Source organism: Aethalodelphis obliquidens, unplaced genomic scaffold (assembly GCF_003676395.1).
Source record: "Aethalodelphis obliquidens isolate GAN/ISIS:26980383/991018 unplaced genomic scaffold, ASM367639v1 scaffold3, whole genome shotgun sequence".
Taxonomy (NCBI): domain Eukaryota; kingdom Metazoa; phylum Chordata; class Mammalia; order Artiodactyla; family Delphinidae; genus Aethalodelphis; species Aethalodelphis obliquidens.
This window is the reverse complement of record NW_020837947.1, coordinates 21299899-21323239: the sequence shown is the minus strand read 5'-3', so window position 1 is coordinate 21323239 and position 23341 is coordinate 21299899. Positions and strand designations below refer to the sequence as shown.

The window sequence follows — 23341 nt, the reverse complement described above, 5'->3', positions numbered from 1 at the left end:
TACGAACACTCTACTTTCGGAGAGCGGGGGACACCTGTAATAAAACAGTGCAGCTCAGTTGAAATATAGCTGTGTGATCTCCTTCTTTATAGGGCCCCCAGCATTTCCCAGCCATCCTTATACTGGCCCCAAGTCAGGTCCCCTCTCTTCTCCACTCAGCTGTCTTTGCCACTGTCGTTAATTCTGTAATTAGTAAATGTGTGTTAATACTACACCCCAGATGTTGTGCCAGTCTCTAGGGATACAACATTGAACTAAAACCTAACCCTGCCGCCATGTGTCTACAAGAAAGTCAGGCATTTATAAAACAGCAACACTAATGATGATTTCATTACACTTGAATCAAGTGGCAAAAAAAATAAAAGGTGACCTGAAATGCATATTGGGGCAGGGAGAGGGGGACTCTAACTTGCTCTAGGTAGCATTTTATTGTTATTCTTGTCTTGCTTTTCCTTATAGTTTTACCACATGTGTGTCCCTGGTCTAATATTGTGGGGTTGTTTTTTTTTCATTTCTTTTAGAACTTTATCTAAATAGTGTGATACTTTTTTGGTCTTTTAAGATTTGCTTTTATTGTTCAGTGTTATGCTTGTGCAGTCATCTGTGTTGATATATGTAACTCTAGGTAATTTATTTTCACTGCTGTATTTTTTTTTTAATACCTCTGTTTATCCATGGTTGAGTCTGTGCACATTTGGGTTGTTTGATTTTTTTTGTCATTATAAACAATTCAGATATGAATAGGAAAGGTATGGTAGAGATTGGTTAATTTTCAATATGCATGCAAATTTTAGCTCTGGTCTTTCACTTCAGCCTTCAGCCTTCACTTCAGCCTTTTCACTTCAGCCTTGAACACAAGTACCACAAATTAGTAGCAAATTTGACCACTTTGAATGTTGCATCATATTTAAAGTGTTACAATAATATCTCCATCAGTTTTCCTGGTGTACTATCTATAGAAGGTGGCATAAAATAATTAAATGACCCTAAGTCAAGAGATAGGTCAGACCATCTATCTGAGTAATTAAAAGCAAATGTCCTTCCCTCATTCTTAGCATTTCATTAGAATAACTAAAATATTGTCAGCAACGCTATTAAATATCAGGGAAGTCATGGTGAATTAAATGAGATATCTATTGTCTCTCGGCTCCAAATTCACCCTATAATACCTGCTCTTCCATAACTTTTTAAGCATTTCTCCTTCACATTGAGGATAATGTTGAGCTTTCTCAGTAAAGGGCACTGAAGGAACATTGCAGGAGGATGGAGCTTCACTTACTGATTCCAGCTGCTGCCCCAGTGGTCAGCTGTGTGGGTAGAAGGACATTTAGTATCGTTCTGGCCCAACCACAGGCAGGGAACGTGGAGTCCCTGCAGCTCTTCCAACAAGAGCACCACCTGCACCAGGTCTCCTGCCCACAGTGGTCACTCAACTCTTGTGCACCTGCCCATCAGCAGAGGCCCCCTTTACCTGGGAAGGCTGCTTCTTGGTGGAGAATTTCTCCACCATCCAACTGGCTGCAAACACACCTTCTCTAGTGAGGTCTGAAGCCCATCCTTGGGGAGGGGGCTTCTTCCAAGTTCTTCTTTCCTTGGGTACTCTCCCTGAGCCCTGGGGCACCCTCTAGCATTCTGTTTACATCTAATACTCTCCTATGATAGCCTAATCATTCTTTATATTAAACTTACCCTACTTAAAAAAAGTCAACAAAAAATATAAAACCTAGCATAAACTTACACATCCAGTGTTCTAAATGTCACCAGTTTGTAAAGTACAAGAAAATCGTGTTACAATTTAGTTATGACTCAAAATTATGTCCATTAAGTTACAGTTGACCCTTGAATAAGGTAGGAGTTAGGGGCGCCGAACCCCATGCAATAGAAACACCCATGTATAACTTTATAGTCAGCCCTTTGTATCCAAGGTTCCTCATCTGTGGATTCACCCAACTGCGGATCATGTAGTATGTAGTATTCACTACTGAAAAAAATCCGTGTATAAATGGACTCGGGCAGTTCAAACCCATGTTGTTCAAGGGTCAACTATTTTAAAGCTATAAGAATAGGTTGTTTCTCAATAGAAACATAAGGTGATAACTTTGTGAAGAAAGTAATGGTCGTATTTACTTTGTTACCTAAGTAATTGAGAACTGTAATGTATTTCTTAGTTTCCTAATAACAGTACCACTTCTAACTTTTAAAAATTTCATACCCATCTGAAGGACAGAAGCATATACCTAAAACTCCATTCTCATTCCATGTTGTATACTCTAGGTACCAGGAGACATACATAAGACCATTCATAGGTATATGCATCCTCAACTTTACTAGATAATGCCATTATTTTCCAAAGTGATTGAACCAAAATATACTCCCTCTAGCATTGTTCCACATCATCTTCCACAATTGATATTATCAGACTTTTCTGTATCATTAATGTAATTATAAAATGTCTTAGAGACCTTTCATTTTTTCTAGATTTTACATTGGCACTTGAGTTGATTGGCGGTAGGACCCTTCCAGCACTAGCTTCATACTTTCTCAAACTATAAGAACCCTGGGATTTTCTAAATACTCTTAATCTAGAGGCAAAATATTATGGAGTCATAGAGGAACTAGTGGAGAATAGAAATGAAAAGAATGGTTCATCTTATACCTTTCAGTCTCTGCACCAGTAAACTTCAAAATGATATATTAAACAAATTAATGTGGTACAACAATGGCCAGTTTGAGTTAAAAATAGAAAATATTATCTGTTAGGGAGTGAGACCTTTCAGAGCCCATCCAGAAGCTTTGTGTGGAAGACCCTGTTTCTGAAGGCAGAAGGCAGCATCTAGAAACAGGGAACTGCTTTTGTGAGTATTTTAACCATTCAGTTCCCTGCCAAGTATTTGTCTACAATTAGGCAGACATAGTCTTTATGTAGACTCAACGTTATATCAAAATCAATAGATTCATAAATATTAAAATAGAAACGTCTGTGGACAGGGGCCATGTTTTCCTAATCGACTTTATTAATACAACTTTACCTGCAGATGTATATGCTCTTAATACATGTAGTTTAGTTTGTTATATACAGATTGTGCATGGGTTATGATTCTATGTCAACTTACTACTTAAGATCTGATTTGGTCTTAATTCAGGTCCTTTTTTATTTAGGTTTCAGATTTATCTAACTCTTTAATGATTATGTTTGGCACTTAAATCATCTTCTGCTGCAGTAAATTGTTACCACAAGTAAAAATTTAGTCCGATAAAATCGATTTTACAGTGTTAGAAAATTTAATGCACTTCAGAACAGATTTGTGTTATTAAAGTTACAACATTTTTTTCTTTAAACAACTGTTCACCACTGTTATTGTGCATTTAGCAAATGCAGGTGCCACTAAGTTAGAGGTTAGACACTTCTAAGTACATTCACGTTTGCCGCACGATGTACAATCATTTAATAGTCTGTGTTAGTAGTTTACTAAGTGTTTTGTATGTAGTAATCAATAAATATTTGTTAAATAAATCAATGGTGTGTTTAATTCAGTATTTGAAAGGATTAATACTAATAGTTGAAAAAAATCTTTAAACCTATAAAAGTTTTGAGTAACTTCTAATGTCAGTGTAGCACCGTGAAAACACCCGAGGGAAATTTTCTGTCGTATTTGCAGATTAGAATGGAATCTCTGGGAAGATCCCTGCAGTGCTGTTATCAGGATGGTGCTGGAACATGGCATGATTGCACCCATCACTTTGTGAAGCACATCCAAATGTTTTCTTTAGATGACTGTTCTCCTTGCTTAGATATTGAAAATGATTCTGTGATATTGTAACGAATTTTGTGGAAAAGCTTTCCTTTCCAAAGCTGCTTATCTAAGTGCATTATTTCTGACTGAAAAGCTTATTTTTCTTTCTGTCTGTCTGAATGGATTGCTAGCCAGTGGTGACTTATGGCTGACCTCATCGATTTTCAGTAATGAGATAGAGCAGTATGAGGTAAATGTCTGTGTACATGGGCAAGGACTCTAAATCACATTCTGAAAACCACGGGCTTGATGATGCAATGAGTCCATCTCCTCAGAAATGTTTGTGGTGAAGATTCCTTGAAAATGCTTGGGCTTAAAGCACATCACTTAAATGGCGGATTTAGAAAAATAAAGTTACAGTCATTAGAGTGAGAGAACCGTATTGTCTTGTTCAGGCTAACTCTCTCCAAGGGTAGTAACGGAAAATTCACCAGGCAGTACATCTGATGGGTATAGTCTAAGTGGATGAAGGAGGCAGAGAGAACTTGTGGTGCTTTTAAATGCATTTATTTCTCTACAGAGTAACATTCAAACGTGTAACTGATCATGGCTTCCATGTAACTGATGGACTGTATACTGTAGTATTGCCACAGATGTTCAGATGTCTCAGTCAAGGAAGGCACTGGAAGCAAATGCAAAAGAATCCTTGCAGAATTCAGTCATCTGATTTCATACTGAGTCACTGCCCCTTGGTGTCGAAATACGTTTGGGATTCACTCTTGATCTTGATAATAAGAAGGAGTTGCGCAGTATTAAAAAGTAAGGCATTTGTGGAATGGAGGGGGAGTCCCTTAGAAGATTGTGTGTTATGGTATTGCTATTTTGTAGCTCTTGTATTCTTTCAACATGGTGTTTAACTCCTTTCAGTCAAATTCACTCTTCACTGAACACACAAATTGCCATGGATTGCTTTTAGGCAAGAACTGCATTGAAATTTTTATGAACTGACAATAAAATAACTGTTTATGCTATACAGTACCACATGATATATGACTGTGTGAGATACAGGAAGACCTCCAACTCACACCATTTTTCCAAATGTGTTATTCACCCTTCTGCATAGGAGAAATTACACAGATACAAGACATCCATGTATGTTACATGGGCATGCGTCACGTTTCTTTTCTTTTCTTTTCTTCCTTCCTCCCTCCCTCCCTCTCTCTCTCTTCCTCTCTCTCTCTCTCTCTCTCTTTCCTTTCTTTCTATTCTACTATTCTTTTCTAGATTACATGTACATTTACTATACATAATATTGTACACTAATTACAAAAGAGTTTAGATAGATTTTTCATTTCTTCTGTATCATCTCCCCTTGCTCTGTCCTCATACAGAAGACTCCTTTAGGCCTTCCCTTATGACACCTATAAATCTCACTGCCTTTTTCCCATCTGTTCTCTCCACAGTTTTCCTTCATTCCATGATCCACGTCACTCCAATTTCATTGCCACCCCTCAGAGTTCTGCCTTCTTATTTCCTCTGTCTGCCGTGTCTAAAATTAACTTTAAATTAAGCAAAATCTTCAAAACAAACACTGTGGTACTCTTTGCATTAATCTTATGAAAGTACAATATAATCAAAACGCAGTTTGTGATAGATACAAGTTACTGGAAATCTTACTCCCAAAGGTCAAGACAGCTGTACTGTCTTTAAAAATTCATACAAATAGTGATTCCATTTCTTACTTAAGGTGCTGCTTTTCTTATTTTGATGCATCCTTGGTTCTTGCCTGAGTTTGGCCAATTAGGCTGAAATATAAAAATTAACAACTGAAGTAATGATATAACTTGATATATAGACTGTAGCTTTGGTACAATTACATATAAATGAGGATATCGAAGATGACCTAGTGAAGTGAAATAAAACCCATTCTGGATAAACTATATCATATATGTTTGGGAGTAAATGTTAGAAATTTAATGAATTTGCCCTCTAGTACAAACAGAATTGTAATAGTTTAGTGCATTCCAGAGAAAAAAGGAAAATAGTGTTAAATTAATTTAATAAAAACAACTCGTGTAAAAAAGATAAAGCTATGAATGGAACTTTGGTACATTTCCACATTTGTGGAAATGAACCTAAACCTAAAATGACTCAGTAAACAAGTTGTGATTTCTGACAGGGAGAATTGAGGGGGCGGAGAGAAGATGCAGAGCGAATTAAACAGTAGAGAACATTCTAGAGGAGCAAATGCTAGAATGACTCAAAAATATCCTGGGATTTTTTTTTTTTCATTCTGATAGATTTCTATTTATATTTCTTGGAGAGATATGGTACATTTGACCACTTCATTTCTACACATGATGATACAAAATAATAAGAGCAACCAGCCTGCTAAGAACTCAAAGCCAGATGGTGTATATGTGTCATGCTGGGTTGATGGTTTGGAAATGCCAGCTCTGCAGAATGGCTGGGGCTGAATAATGCTTCAAGGTAATCCTACGTAAGATTCACTTGTGCATCTCCATGTGACTTTCACATTCTTAACTTAATGAATTTTAAGTTACAATGGACAACATGATATATATAGGCAAAAGAGTAAAATGTCTCTAATGTGATTTGTTACCTGTCAGCTCAAATCAAGTTTTAACAAAGTAGCAGAAATCTAAAATGGTTTAACAGTTCTGGCTAACTGCTTCTTAAACTAGCAAATAACCAAAAGTCAATCCTTGCTTCTCTGCAGGGAATGATGGCCTGTTCCATAATTTTTAGGTATTACATTTTGAGGATTAGCCAGTGTGTGTTAAAAAAACAAAACAAAAACAAACAAACAAAAACCAACCCTAACAAAACCCAACAATTCTCTCTGTGTCTCCTGATGTTTGGAAATCAGGTGAAAATTGTTTTGGGTACCTCCTTTCTTTGATTTCCACATACTCACTTTGGGGAAGTCTTCCACAGCAGTTCAGGCATGGCGGCCATACTGTGGTCATAAGCAGGGGAGAGCCAGTGGAGAGACCTACAGACAGTGACAGGGTAGCCAACAGGTAATAGTGAGGGGGCTGCTGTGTTAGATGACACCAGTGGATAAAAAGAGTAAGAAAAGGAATCAGCTGTAGAGAAGTATAAGATTTCATAGTACCATTAATCTTCTAAATTTGGCAAATGTTGTTTGCCAAATTTGTTGTTTCAGTGGTCACTCTAGGGTTTACTATATGCATCTTTAACTTATCACTGTCTTCTACCAAATAATATTATACCACCTTATATGTAACTAAGAATTCAACAGCAGTATGCCTTCCATTCCTTTTTGTCTTTTGTACTATTATAGTCATAATTTTATTTCTAACTATGTTTAAGACCTCACAGTATATTGTTATATTTTTGCTTTAAATAGTCAATATCTTTTAAAAATTAAAACAAATTAGAAGATAAATCTTTTATAGTTATCCACATATTTACTATTTTAGCAACTGTCGCTGCTTAGTGTAGATTTGAAGTTATATTTGGTATCATATTCTCAATTCCTTTTACATTCTTATAGTGAAAGGCTATTGGCAATGAATTCTCTCAGCTTCTATTTGTCTGAAAATGTCTTTCACCTTTGACAGTTTTTCCCCCTTAAGCACTTTAAAGATATCATTTTACTGTTTTCTGGCTTGTGTTGTTTTATACAAGAAGTCTGAGATAATTTTTATCTTTACTTTTCTGTACATGATGTCTTTTTTCTGTAGTGACTTTCAAGATTTCCTCTTTTTCACAGATTTTCAGCATTTGATTACACTTCTGTATACCCAATAATCAACTTAAGAAATAAAATACTGATATAGTTGAGGCCCTTGTGTGCTTTCCTCAATCTTATCCTCCTTGTAGAGGTACCTAAATTTACTGCTATTAATTCCGTGTGTTTCTTCATATTTTACTTCATATACATGCATCTTTAAATTTATCTTTGCATTTTTTGAAATTTATTTTAATGGTGTCAATACGCAGCATTTTTTGTTTCCGTTTTTGTTTGTTTAGTGTTTTGTTGTGAGAATGAAAAATTGATGTGTGCTTAGAATTCCATTGTGTGACTATAGCATGATTTATTTATCTAGTCAACTATTAAGAGATATTTAGATTGTGCCATTTTTCTGAAGCAATGAATGTTAAATTTAACTTTCATGTAAATGTGACTTCATAGTGAAGTCACTAGATAAAAGAGTATATGCATCTTTAAATTACTAGATATTGCCAATTGTTCTTCAAAATGGTTTTCCCAATTTGCACTCCCACCATAAGGATTCTGGTTATTCTCCATCCTTATAATACTTGGTACTCTCAGAATTAAATTGTGAGTAGTTACATGGATGAGAAATGCTATCTAAATTTGCATTTCCCTGGTTATCGATCAGGTAGGACACCTTTTAATATGTTCACTGCCAGATTGTCATAGAGATTATTATTCCCCAGTATGGCCACTCCAGTTTCTCAACCCCCATTAGGGTTGACATAAAGATCTAACATCTAAAGTCGTAAGATGTGCTATGGAAAATTTTCCCAAGTAGGAAATTATTCTCTGAGTCATTTAAATCATTTCTGGTCATCACAGCATGATTCTTGACAACACTTTAATTGTGCCATGCTCAAGGTGGCAGCCTTAACTTTTCCTCTGTTTTTTCTGGTTGTAGAAAAGCAAGAACCCTTACGTCATTGAAGGCAAAAGATAGCCTAAATTATGAAGAAGAATAGAACATTATTCTGACTAAGAATGACTGATAATAGCAGGATCTGTTGAGTCCAGAAGAGCCTGGTGTATTAGACGTAAAAAATACTGCAGGATTTTTGGTTATTTGACTAAAACTGGTGGTGGAATCTCCATTACTGGGAACTTTCAAAGTGGCTAAGATAAGAGTTTAACCATCTGAGTATGTCAGTGCTTTGCTGAGGGTAACTTTGAGGGTCCTTCTTCCCTTTGTTCTGTGCCTCAGGAAGGAACAGAGCTTTCACAGACTTGTTCCACTGCCAAGATGGTAATTCACTAAAAAAATTATTTTGTTACGTTTGCTAAACATAATGAGTAAAGTTGTATCTTTTACAAATAAATCATCAGTAAATTATTTCTTGTAAACGAAATCAGAAAAATTCCCCTGAATCTATTCTTGGTGCTAAATGGGTATGACTTTGAGCCTAGGGAATATATTTTCTGCCCTTTCCGTAATTTGAATTATCATCTGCCAAGCTGTATTACAGTATGCTGCCTGCCTTCACTCGAGGCAAGGGATCATCAATACTTTTACCCCCACTTTAGGAATTTCACAAATAACTGGGCTCTAGCGTTTCAATGTTCTCTCTCTGTGATAGTCCAAGTAAACATAGCTGATGTCAGTAATTCAATTTGTAATTGATTGGGGAATGTACAAGTGGTTGTTGTACATTATTTGGGAAAATGGTGTGGGTATCTAAGTTTACATTACTTTGGACAGATTTTATTTCATAAAGATTGAAAACCTGAGAAGGAGGTCATTTAGTTCAAGTTTGACAACAGAAAATTGCTCCATTTCAGTCCTGATTATTGTATTCAGTTGATTTCTCTATGACTCTAGAAGCTTTCTACCACTTCCTTTGGTAGAAAAAATTTTGACTCTAAGAGATTAAATCATAGGAAGGTTTCTTCACATTCAGACTAAATTGTCTCGTTTATTATTGATCTTTTTAAAATTTATTTATTTTATTTATTTATTTTTGGCTGTGTTGGGTCTTCATTGCTGCATGCAGGCTTTCTCTAGTTGCAGTGAGCCGGGGCTACTGTTCGTTGCGGTGCACGGGCTTCTCATTGCGGTGGCTTCTCTTGTGTGGAGCACGGGCTCTAGGTGCATGGGCTTCAGTAGTTGCAGCACGTGAGCTCAGTAGTTGTGGCTCACGGGCTCTAAGCACAGGCTCAGTAGTTGTGGCGCACGGGCTTAGTTGCTCCGCGGCATGTGAGATCTTCCCGGACCAGGGCTCGAACCTGTGTCCCCTGCATTGGCAGGCGGAGTCTTAACCACTGCACCACCAGGGAAGCCCTACTGATCTTTTTTAAGTCTTTTTCTTTGCACTTTTTAGATGTTTGTTAAATCACACTAGTCAATATTACTAAACCACAGATGTGATGTTTTAAAATAAGGGACATGTCATTTGAGAACTGATACCCCTTTCTGTCCATGCATGTTTTGCATTTGTCCTTAGGTGTGCAAAAATGGAAGCAGTGTTTTTAAGATGAATTTTCTCACCTATGGTAGCAAGTTGTAAATGTCTGACTCTTTTTCGGTTTGCAGGGCTAATAGCTCTTGAAGTGTGCATCTGATCCTCTTTTACCCTGTGTCATGTTGCAGAGGTGTAGCTTGTTTGCTGTCCTACAGCTTGGGTTTCTTTCGATCTTATTGACTAATACCAATCATTGTCTCCCTCCAGGTTATTCAAGCTGTCTTTTTTGGCATCTGTGTGCTGACCGATCTTTCCAGTCTCCTGACTAGAGGAAGTGGGAGCCAAGAACAAGAGAGGCAGCTCAAGAAGCTCATCTCTCTCCGGGACTGGATGCTGGCTGTATTGGCCTTTCCTGTTGGGATTGTGAGTATGACGTACAAAAGCATTTAACCACGAAGGAAACTTGGGTCTTACATCAGACTTCTAAGAGGGAGAAAAGGGCTCATTCTAGGCTTCCGTATTGGGGCTGCCATAACAAAGCACGTCAGACTGAGTAGCTTAAGCAGCAGAAATTTATTCTCTCACGGTTCTGGAGGCTGGAAGTCTGAGATCCAGGTGTCTGCAGGCTTGATTGCTTCCGAGGCCTCTCCTTGGCTTGTAAAGGGCCTCCTTCTCCTTGTGTCTTCACATGCTTTTCCCTCTGTGTGTATCCGTCTCCCAGTCTCCCCTTCTTAAAAGGACCCGAGTCATACTGACCAGAGCCCCTCAATGAACTCATTCAATCTCAATTGCCTCATTAAAGACCCTGCCTCCAAATACGGTCACATTCCGAGACACTAGGAGTTAGGACTTCGACGTCTGAATTTTAGGGGGACACAGTTCAACCCATAGCCGTTTCTTAAGCAGCCCAAACTTGAAATGTATGTTCCGTGGGTCTGTGACCATTCTGGTAGTTTTGAACTTGGGAGAGGAAGTCAGTATTAGCTCATGCTTCTTCACTTACCCAGCGGTGCCATTAGCTAATATCACTTAAGTAAATGCTGCTTAATGTTTGGGTCTCTTCTGGCTTCGTTGATTTTCATTGTTTTCAGTTAGATTCCCTCCTTAGCTTAACTTCCTTTACAGATCTGTTAATCGTCCATTGTCTGTACATAAACCATGTTTCTTTAAAGGGCTGGGGCCCCATGAGATTCTATAGATTTTAACCTGTGTATAGCCAGGAGAAGAATGAGAGAATGCTTGTAAATTGTGAGAACAATTAAGAGTGTGTTATCTAATTCAAATCCAGAGCTTTCATTGGCCACCTGATTTCGGGAAAAATAGAAACCCATGTACCAAGTCCAAGGTCCTCTGTAGGCAGAGTCAGAAAGTTGTTTTTTAAATCCTTCCAGGACTTCCCTGGTAGCTCAGTGATTAAGAATCCGCCTGCCGATGCAGGGGACACGGGTTCAATCCCTGGTCTGGTGAGATCTCACATACCGCAGGGCAACTAAGCCCGTGCACCACAACTCCTGAGCCTGCACTCTGGATCCTGAGAGCCACAACTCCTGAGCCCACGTACCACAACTACTGAAGCCCATGCACTCTAGGGCCCGTGTGCTGCAACTACTGAGCCCACATGCTGCAACTACTGAAGCCTGCCTGCCTAGAGCCCATGCTCTACAACAAGAGAAGCCACCAAAATGAGAAACCTGTGCACTGCAACTAGAGAAAGCCCGCACACAACAATAAATACCCAACTCAGCCAAAAAAAAAAAAAACTTAAAAAAAATAAATCCTTCCAATGACTCTTATTTATACCTGGCAGAAACCTCTACGTGCTTGTTCTAAGACCAGTCAGTGGACACCCAGACTATCACTGAATTGCTTTTTCTATGTACTGAGTTGTGTTTTCTCGGATTAAGTAACCCTCAGCTCTTGACAACAACACAAGGAGAGTAGTGTAATCTGGTCACACTTCTCTGTTCATTCCTCATCCTTACCCTCTGAAAACCTAGATAGTTGCTCAGATTGAAGCCATCTACCAAATCTCTCAAACTCTGTTGCTTAACATAACAGAGTTAAATGCTTTACATAATACATTTGATATTTCCTTCTCTGGACTTGCCTTATAAAATGCAAACACCTTCTATCAGAATACTCATCTGAGAGAAAATTTCCATTGGTATAAACTGTAAAGACTAAACTTTCTGCATGAAAGAATTATCTAGAAAATCCAAGTCTGTATATTTTCTGTTACTTTTTACTGGCTTACTCCCTTGGAATTTTTTTTCTTCTTCTTCTTTTTTTTTTTTTTTTTTTTTTTTTTTATTTCCAGCATGCGGGTTTTTTTAGTTGTGGCATGCAAACCCTTAGTTGCAGCCTGTGGGATCTAGTTCCCTGACCAGGGATTGAACCCAGGCCCCCTGCATTGGGAGCGTGGAGTCATAGCCACTGGACCACGAGGGAAGTCCCCTTACTCCCTTGGAATTTCCATAGGCATGTCACTGACTCTGGAAGTCTTCCTTGGCTAGAAGGAATATAATAATAACACAATACAAAGGTAAATAGGAATATAATATTAACCATTTCTCTTAGCTCTGCCTCCCCTTCTGTGATGTGGTGTCAAACTGTGTCTCTGTGAGCTTCAGTTGTATGTCTTGCCACTCTCACCAAAGGCTCATTGCATATGCCCTTTAGACATTTATGACATTACTTTAGCCAAAAACTTTTTGCTCCTGCTTGAGACTTGAGATACTTGTCAGCTTTCAGCATCCTTCCTGAATTCAGCCCGTGTGTGTATGCTTCATGGTTTGTAAAAGAATGGGAGCCTTTTTTGTTTGCTTGTTTGTTTGATTACATCTGATATTTTCCTTTGTGCCTCACAATTTTTGTTGTTTTCTGTGTGTTTTAGAAGAGGGAAGAGAAGTAATAATGCCTTTAATTTCACCCCCTTTTTAAGCCAGAAATCATAATATTATATTTTCATCACATAATATACCTTTCCTAGCTGATGAGCTTCACAGAAGAATTTAAAGAACAAATAATGAATCAGAGATATGCGGTTTCAATGATTTCTTTAACTCTTATTTTTCTCTTGCCCACTGGTATTTTATAGTCAATATTTATGTTTTTCATAATTTTCCCTGTTATTATGAGTCATTTTCCCTTTTACAGTCACTGGCCTTTTATTTTTCCTGACCTTTTTGGAGCCTCCTCCCCACTCCTTCCTCTCTTTTTCTCTTTCTGTCTCTCTCTTTAATATTAAGAAGAATCCTGGCCCATAATTTCCTTACATTTTCCATTGTTCCTTACTCTGTCATTTGATGTTTTGCATCTGTTTACCTGATTTCTCACTCTAATGCACAGAAATTCACTGAGGCAAAAAGCTGTTAATGCCTTCTTCCTAGACCCCATTAATTTTATTGTGAAGTCATATTTACAGAGGATATGAATTTGGTTCTTTATAATCATTTTTATCCAAAATATTTTTTGCATTAAAACATGCAATTTAATGATTTTTGCCTATCTTTCCCCATGGTTATTTCCCAGCTTTCCTTTCCAAGGAGCCCTAATGTGGTACGTGGGCCTCTCACTGCTGTGGCCTCTCCCATTGCAGAGCACAGGCTCTGCGGCACGTGGGATCTTCCCGGACCAGGGCACGAACCCGCGTCCCCTGCATCAGCAGGCGGACTCTCAACCACTGCGCCACCAGGGAAGCCCGAGCCGTAATCGTTGCTATGACTTCTGTAACTCCTCCATCTCCCCCAGCTGCTCAGTAGGGTCTGGAATTCCATGGTAGTTTTACCACTTAAGATTTTCTTCCTTGTTAACGTATGTACCCTTCCTGAAGCAATGCCATTAGGAATCACCTGAAGTGGTGTCGTCTTTACTCTTCCTGTGGCTCCCGGCCTGGGAGGGAGGTGCCTGGCCCAAAGAGTTCATTATATCAGAAGGACAGGAATAGCAGTAATGCCCAGGACCTGTAGGATCTGTAGTGTAAGAATGCCTATGTGTGCAAATGATTGGTTATAACATTTGTAATTAAACAGCTTGTACCATGTTGGTTGACACAGTCAAGATCCTAAAGGGCAAACTATGCCCAGAGAGCCTGGGGCATGGCTCAAGCATTCTAAGGAGGAAGGTACAGAGGCTCCACTTAGAAGCCTGTGGTCGGTCCCCTGAGACCTCCAGGCTCTGACTGCCTAGTGACTGCCAACCTCACAGAGGACTTCCTCTGCCATCTTCTCCTGGTTTCCTCAGCTCCATGCCTTCTGTTTGTCAACCACAAGTTTGCGGGGGGCAAAGCAATGTTATTTTTGCTTCCTGGTACAGGGCAAAAAGGCAATGGGCATAAAAAGAGGGCGGAATGGCAGCTGAATGTATCACGTCTGCTCAAAGTTTCCCAAAGAGACCTCTTAGGCCCGAGCTTTTCTGGCACTCCCATTGTCTCTCTCTCTCTCACCTCAGCTGTAACTATGGCAGCAAGAAAGACCTGGTAGGTTATCTAGGATTTGTATTTTCTCCACTAATGCTTCCTCTAGTAACGAGCCGACAGTAATTGCTTTATGTGGGCATGAAGCACTAAATATGATTTTGTGACCCATGGACCTGATGTGTGTCTACTTCATGTACTCTCTCTCCTCTCTCTCTCTCTCTCTCTCAAGGATATATTAAAATAATGAAGCATTCCAATCCAAGATAATTGGGCTAAGGCTTTGTTTCAGGGTAACCTTGAAGAAATCAGGCAGGTCTGCTTGAGTGAACATAGCATGTATCATCCTGATTTGTGTAGATTCCCGTAAATGCAAAGCTGGCCTTGATTAGTAACGCTAATGGCCGGAAACCACCACCACTCCCAAAGCCTTGCAGCTCATTTTTGCAGGGATAACCCCTGGGAGGCTCTTCTTACCATGTGCAGTTCATTTCTGAACGCTGTCCCCCCCTTTAAAGAAGCATTACAAATAATTCTATGACATTATGTGGTCTGGAAGCACTGAAGTTTATTAGGAGCAATCAAACCAAGAATGTCTTTTGTCTCCTGTGAGTTCGTTGACTTTTGTGCTGGCAGATACTCTTCCAGTTAGGAGACTAACGCTGAGGCTTTCAGCCAAAAAGAGAAAAAGAGAAAGAGTAGCACACAATGAGTATGATGAGTATGAAATTGCCTCTTTCAAAACTCCCAACTGTGTCTCCAACTGCTATCCCAAGCAGCCCATTGAACGACGAAGAACAATTAGATATTCTCCATGAATTCGAGTCTGTGCATCCCGTTCCTCCACAGCTGCTCAGCTGCGTGACGCACATAATCAGATCTCACCACCTCTCCGGTACACCTTTGTGCCTGGTCTCACTTGGGTTACCCTAGAGCAGATGCTGGGTTGCTGCTTCGCTAACCTTGATGGGTGGGTGAAGATGAGGATGTACCTGTCTCAGTAAAGAAGCAGTGGGTCTGAGAAGGTCCTGGAAATTTGGATCTGTTCTAACCTAGGATGGGATCCAGGGTGTCCTGAGCAAACGAGCATGTGCCGCGATGAACTTTTCTGGAATTTGAGCTTTTCATCTGAGTTGAGTCTCAAAGCTCTTTGTTAACTCTTTCTGGTGTTATAATCACGTTAGGAAACGTGGAAAATGGAGTTTGAAATTTCAGATGCACACTCAAAGCAAACGTATCTAGCAATTATTTTCAGAAGGAGATTCCTCAAAGTCTTCATTTATTGATATGCTAGCTAACTCTAAGCCATCCTTCAGAAAAGTTTTGTGATGCATATAAATGTAGATTGTCATACCTCTACGATTTAAGAAAACATTATTTTTATTTCCGATTTTTAGGGGTAAGAGATTGGCTTAAATGGAAAGCAAACTTAGTAATGAATATTAGTTACTAATATTAATGTCTGTTAATGTAACACACAAAGGAAGGGAATTTGATTCTATTTGAGATTGTAAACAAAAGCAAATGCTTTTCTTTCTGTTTTGATATTAAGCGGAAACTTGGGATTTAATACACTTAATATCTCCTGATCCTCTCTTTATTAAATTTTCACACAGGTACCTAAAATCAAACTCTTTTCTATTTTCTTTAAGCCTTCACTGAGGTTATAAGTTTCTTCAAATGCCCTTTTTCTTTCTCTTCACCTTTGAAGTTAAAAATATAAATATCGGCAAGGTCATATTTTATGGTTAAACCCAGTTCATTTGGGGTTGAGTCAGTCATAGGCTTTTGCCCTGTGCTGAAATGAGTGTGAGCTGAGTTGCCTAAGGGGAGGTTTGGAGATGAGGATTCATTCATTCCTTAGCAAAAGGAGCCTTTACCTCCCATCCCATTCTTCAGTCTTCTGAAAAATGTTCCGAAGACTGTCATAACCTAACCTAGGTGAGTTGTCTTAAACTCACCTTTTTGAATGTCTTTTCCAAAGACCAAGGGCATAATATGACTAGACAGATGTACCCAGTAGAGAACCGGGTTGCTTCTTGACCATCTTATATATTCTTCTCTCCTAAATGAAAAACAAAGATTTTCTGCCTTGGTGAACTATTTAATTCGTACACATTCATGCCAACTCAGAGACGTCAGCTTGCAAGACAGATATCTTCAACACAAAAAATAACCACACTTTGACAGAAATTTTACTGTAGGTGCCTACTTTTAATCACTCTACAATGAAAACCACACATTTATATCCAGAACATTCAAAGGACAGAAGTTCTAGTCAAATCAGTAGTTATTTGCAGGTACCTGGAGCTTGCTAGGTGTAGCAGGTACTGAGTGCCAGGAGCCGTATAGTGGTCACTAAGAACTGATCCTGCCTTTCAGGGTCTCCCAGTTTAGAGAAGGTGACTTTATAAACCATATCAACAAGTAAATTAAAAGGTAACATGATGAGTGTAACAACACACGCAGGTACAGAAGTAGCCCATAAGAGGAAAGGATTGGTTTTACTGAGTGGGAGGTCCTGGAAGACTTCCCAGAAATGATGATATTGGAGCTCTGTTTTGAAGAATAACTAAAAAACATATTGGATGTGTAAGTTAGTGATACTCTTCAGCTGCAAGTAACAGAACACCCCCAGATATTCACCTGGCTCACTCCTTCACTTCATTCAGGTCTCTACTCAAATTATTCCACCTCAGAAAATCTTCCGTGAATAACCTTTATAAATCAGCCTCCCTCCATCATTCTGTATGCCCTTAACTTACTTTATATTCTCCTTCATTGTTACTGCTACCTGGCACATTATATGTTTATTCTTTTATTTCTACTGTATGTCTTCTCTGACTTGACACCTGCCCTATGAGGTTAGGGAGATTGTGTGTCTAATTTACTGCTATAACCCAAGCATCAGAAGCAACGTGTAAATAATTCAGTATTTTTTGAGTGAATATCCAACCAGCCGTGGCTTAAGCAATAAAGATAAACAAGAAGCCTATAAGCAGTTAGTTTCCGGGCTGTATTGCTCAGTATTGTCATTTGAGGCTTATGCATTTTCTGTTTTCCACTTTTCTGTCTCCAGAGTCTTGGCTTTTTGTCTTTGAACATGCTACCTACAATCTCAAAAGGGTTGATGAACCACCAAACATTCATATGCTTTGCACCCATGTTCAAGGCATGGAGAGGAAGACACTCTTAAGGGAGCTCTCCCTAAGGGTTTGTCTCTTCATCGTACCAATGAACCTTTCCCAGAAGCTCCATCAGCCAGTTTCCCCATGCATCTCATTTGACTGTCACATGGCTAGAACTGGCTGCATGGAATGCTGGGAAAGCAAGTAGGAGACGAAGGGAATGAGGTCACCATGAGGACTTCAATTAATTATGATTTATCCTCATGAGTTAGGCACACTGCTGCCCAAACAAAATCACTAGTTTCAAGAAATATTATAAGTAACAAATTTTGAGAATAATAATTAAATGTAAAGTAAATAACAACTAATAGAATTTTAGGTTATTTATTGTTTATGTTGATATAAGAAATAGATATTGTAAAACTGACGAAACTAATCATAGACATTTTTTATCTTAGCCAAGAAAGGCAAATTTTTTCCATTCATTTTCTGCCAATACCATTTTCTGGTGCATTCTCAGCAGTATTATCATGAACAACTGTCTAAATCTGACGTTTGAAGAAGTTCTTCTCAAAGAAAATCACATACGTTACACAACTGACTAAATGGCTTATGTTCATTTTCTGAAACTCCATATGAAATTTGTCAGAGGTAGCCCTGCTTTAGTCTAGCAACCAGGTTCAGTGAGTACAAATCTGCCTTTAATAATAGTCCCCTAGAAATCGTAGAGAATTGTCGTGTTCTGTATACCGTCTCACGGAGTTCCCACTCTCTCTAGGCAAAAAGGCCACAAATATATCTCAGAAAAGGAAGATATCTTCTTCCCATATTTATATACATAAGTAAGATATGTATTTGAAATATGTAATGGAGAAAAAAGTAGACTTGTTAATTAATTCTACTATTAACACTTAACATAAATAATGTTAATTCAATAACATTAATAATGTATATGATTCTTGTTCTCAAAAATATGACCCCTCCAAGACTTCTCTGATGGCGCAGTGGTTAAGAATCCACCTGCCAATACAGGGAACATGGGTTCGAGCCCTGGTCCGGGAAGATCCCACATGCCACAGAGAACTAAGCCTGTGAGCCACAACTACTGCAGCCCGCGCGCCTAGAGCCCGTGCTCCGCAGCAAGAGAAGCCACCAAAATGAGAAGCTCGCGCACCACAACGAAGAGTAGCCCCCGCTCACCGCATCTAGAGAAAGCCCGCGTGCAGCAAGGAAGACCCAACACAGCAATAAATAAATAAATAAATTTATTTTAAAAAAAATGACACGCCCCCCCGAAACCAGGATCTTTTGTATGCCCTTGTTTGGGGGACCAAGAACAAGATGCAGTATTAGTTGTTGATTTAAAAAAAAAAAAAGAAAAGGAAAGAAAAAAGGAACACTTTCATTTTTTGTCTTCCTTCTCTGCATGTTTCCTTCCCTACCTATCTCTCTACTTCTGTTTCTGTCTCTCTTTCTCTCTTACCTTTGCCCCACCCCATCCTTCTACCACAAGCATCTCCTTCTTCATAGAAAAATAAACAATAATTTGCTGTAGGGGTGTTCCTGAAATTACTACAGTCCCTGTGGGCGTTTTGAGGTAACTCTTACCTGTTTTATCTGGATCAAAATGTGCTGTGTTAAAGCAGCCGATATCAAAAGGAATATTTTCCCCCAAGGAAGGAGCTAGTGGAATTTCCACCTACACAGAACGTATTAACTTTTTGTTGTGCAATTACTATGCTAATGATTTGCCTATTTTACTACAAAGAGCCAGTCCTGGATAGGACTTTCATTCATCATGCCTTTTTGTAACTGTCCTAGGAACAGAAGTTGAGGCATGATTCTGGCTTTGGGAGACGTTTTCCCAGAGACGCAGGCAGGAAGGCGGGAAGGAGAGAAGACGGGAAGATGAGAGATGGTGAGGGGAGAGAACGTGTGTAGCCACAGTTCACAGGTGGCCCTGTTGCCCTGCCCACTGTTCCTAAGTGCTTGTGAAGAAACCTTTCCAAGAAGTTTCCCTCTTCAGAATGTCCCTTTATCCTGTAGGTTAGGTCTGTGCTTCATTTAAAGGGAACAAACATACCAGCAGTTTGGGCAGTGGTGGCCAAAGTCTGGTGCAACATAAGGAAAATGAAGGGAGCTGTGTCTCAGAGGGAACCAGAGGAGCCCTTCTGTCCCGATCTGCTTTTATGCTTCAGTGAGTTCCCTACCACTTTGTTCGTTATTCACCAAGGGGAAACTGGGGAGGGATGTGAAGTAGGAAAGAATCCTAAGCAGAAGTTAGTGGTGTGCCAAGGTTGGAAGGCATGAATGGAGAGGAGTCTTCTCTGCCCATTTTTATCACCTCAGCCCACTTAATCCTAAGGAGGGCCCCTCCCCTTTCTTTGCCTTAACAATCAACTACAAAATTAGAATGGCTGCCTTCATACCAACACAAATAACAAAACAGAAAGAGCCTCAGCGCTCCCAATGCCTAGAAAATAATACGTAGGAGCCCAGGGGTTTGCTGTCAATATTAGCAGAGTCAACAAAGGAAAACAGCCCCTACATTCACTAATATGGTAACATTATTGTCTGACTATTCAGAAATTCTACCTGTACCCCCTTCCCTCCCAAATTACCTTAGAGTCCTAAAGAAGATACTACATACGCAGAGGCATTTGCTGTCACCTTTCTTTTTTGTTTCCAGCCTGGGGACGAGCAGTTCCATTTACACCTTCTGAAACTTCTTGCCGTCTCCCTTCCCATAGTGGCAAAACCCACCAGCACCTCAAGAGCCTGAAAAGTCTATGAATGAGAGCTCGCTCCTACTACGTGCTGCTGGGGGTCAGACACCACACTAAGGGCTGTGCTCTGTTTCTTTAATCCTCAGAGCCCCCAAAGGTAGGAATGTCCATCATTCCCTCTTCACAGAAGATGCTTCTGTCGTACTGCTAGGCGGACAGGGTTCCCATTTTACAGGTCCCTTGCCTGAGGTCCATGGCTAGGACATGGTGCAACCTGGCCTTGAACCCAATCATTCTGATAATGGAGTGCTTGCTCTTTGCAAGTACTCTAAACTTTTTGACAAACCAAACCCAGCTTTGCTTTTTTTTTTCCAGCTTTGCTTTTCGTCATTCAGCTGATAGACACTTTCAGCTATGTACGTGAACTCCGAGCTGACCACAATTTCTCATTTAGGACAGTGCATCAAACATGAGAAAGGGGCTTATGCAGAATCTGGCTCAGAAGTCACTGTTTATCTTTTTCCTTGAGGCTGTTTAGCCAAAGCCTGTTCATTTGTGCTTATTATTGTTTCTCTGTGATATATTATTTCATTGGCACCATAGAGCCAGTGGTTTCATACAGTTTTACAGGCCAGTTTACAAAGTACGAATTTTGGCAAGGAGAGTACATCTTCCTGCCTTGTCTTCTTGTTTCAACAATTGGATACAGATTTAAGCCACCATGGATTTTACCCAATGTACTGGTTTTTAAGATGTGAAAATAAGGTATTATCAGTAGAATTAGCTACGTTTTTAAAAAATGGATACTAAATGTATCTAGTATCATCTGTAAATCATCTCTGGGTTTCTAAGAAGGCATAGTTCAGAGCTACACAGTTGCAAAAGAATATTTTTGGCAAGAGACGATCCAGTACATTCTGCATGGGTACCCTAACGAATCAACTGTGCCTGCCCAGTGAGGTGCCTCACTAGGAATTCCCGAGAGCCGTTTTGTTCTGCTTTATCAAGAGAGAGGTTTCTGTCAAATTTGCTTTTCTTTTAAAATTTATAATTTATCCCCCCCCTCCTGTTTTCAACAAGATTGAGGTGGTCTGAGGTACATCAGTTAATCAAAGTGGCCCAGCCTCCTGGGCCTCAACATCATTCAGCAAATGCCGCCTGTAAATAATCTTGCCTATTCGATGTGTCTTCTGTATTACACTGCGGGATACACAGAGGAACTTTCTTATGTACTTTATCTTGAAAAAATGAGGCAAGCCAGGAAAATGGGGAGAAACCTTCGACAGACCTTCTGGCAAATTCATTTAACATTTATTGAATGCTATACACCAGGTACTCTGTTAAATGCTCTCACACGGTTTCACTCCCTCTATTAGGGGATCTTATAAAAACAAGAGGCAGTAGGCAATAGGAAGCTCACTCATCCCTACAGACTGTGATGCCAACAAGAGGGCTGGGGCACCGAGGAGGGGAAGCTGCTGCCATGCTGGCCATCAGAGCCGCTTCTTGCTTTGCTCAGTCCTATCTAGAGAGTAATGCCTGTCGTATTGGACCCAGTCAGAAATCTCTGTTGCTCTGTGCTTGAAGAGTCCCAAGCAAAAATGGAGTAAGGGAGGAGAAAGCAAGCAAGCTCTGGGGGTGGTGGGGATCATCTGGACAAAGTAGATTTTCTTTGGGTCTCCTTGCTCTGTTAGCACAGCTTAAAAACAGATGTTTCTTCCCAATCTTGGCACCTTCCTGAGATGCTTATCCTCAAAGTAATTAGTTTAGCATATCCTCCTGGCTCTTAATTGACGAGAAGCGTTCTTGAACCAAAAAAAAATCCATAATTGGTCAGCAGGTCTAGAGGGGGCCTAAACAGATGACAGAGAGTTCAGGTAGACCAAATGCCAAGGAAAAAACTCCTGAAGTGCTGTCAGGCAGACGGATTGCTGACGCTCAGGCTGCATGCACGCATCTTTGAGCCATTTGGGTTCCAAAGATGACGATTTGCTTTTTGACTCCTTCCACTTTATTTATACAGCATAGATCATCATAGAATGATATAAAGGCAAAAACAAAAATTCACACAAATTTCTACAATAAGCGTTTGTTACTTTTGTAATAGGAAAACCGAACATGTGTTCTCATTTGCAAATGTCTTATTTAGAGATGATCTAAATTTAAAGGGTAAATTGTTCGTAGAGGGAAAAAGAAGGAACACTGGTATGTTGTTGATATGATACTAAAAAACAAACACACCAACCTCTCCAAAAGGTCTTTTCCCATTGCAAACTATGGCTAGAACTGGCTACACTGTTTTCCTAGTTTGTTTATGTGTATAATCTAAAAATTAACAAAACACAGAAAACCTTAGCCTCCTTCCTCTCTTATCTCCATAGCAATTCAAAGGCAGTGAGGTGGCCATTTGTGGGTGTCCCAGCTGCGACAATACTCAAATGCCATTAAAGCCTGGGACCAAGGACCCAAACATTCAGTTTTGTGAGTCTTTTTTACAGGAATTCTTCTCTCAGTAAATGAACTCATGCTAAATGATTATAGAGTGAAGTATAGCTCAGAAAGATAATTAATTTATAATTACAAAAAAATGGTCAGGCCAGCTGGAGTCTCTGTAAGCTCTTCCTAGAGGCAGAACAACTTTGAAGAAGATAAAGGATAGCCAGAAGAATCCTGGGGGAACTCAAAAGCAAGGCACGGGGCTGGGGGGTGGTAATTGGATGACATTAGTGGCGGGTAGTCAGATTACTATGGTCTGATCCATTCTTTTGCATCCTAAGGATTGACTTGCTAGGTAGATTATAATGCTACCTTGGGTGGCCAGGGGACCCCCTGCTCTATACAAAACTGGAGACACGTTCGTGTTCTTTAATACCAATAAGCCTAACCACTGTGACAACCAGTTTTCTTCTGTTAACATATCCTTCTTGGGTGGCTCTAATCCATTTGTTCAGGCTTCGTCTTCCACTGTTACAGTAGTATTCCTGTCAAGCCATTCTGATACTACACCCAAGGCACTGAATATAGGCAATCATTGACACAGCCATCTAACATAGGATGCTTCTACAAAAGGATGCTCTAATTACTTACTTAATTAACTTTTATTAGATTAGATTACATTAGATTTTTCTTTATTTTCTGGTGGAACTTTAAATTCAAGTTGTGGTTAGCTGGATA

At 39.5% G+C, this 23341-nt stretch overlaps 1 protein-coding gene across 2 annotated transcripts in view; it reads left to right on the top strand.

The window, feature by feature from the left end:
• AIG1 (androgen induced 1) overlaps positions 1-23341 on the top strand; it is a 233166-nt gene that overhangs the window by 54364 nt on the left and 155461 nt on the right. For both annotated transcript variants that reach the window (XM_027084815.1, XM_027084825.1), the window contains exon 2: positions 10167-10322. In XM_027084815.1, coding sequence (XP_026940616.1) covers positions 10167-10322 — 156 coding nt within the window. The remainder of the gene's footprint in view (positions 1-10166; positions 10323-23341) is intronic.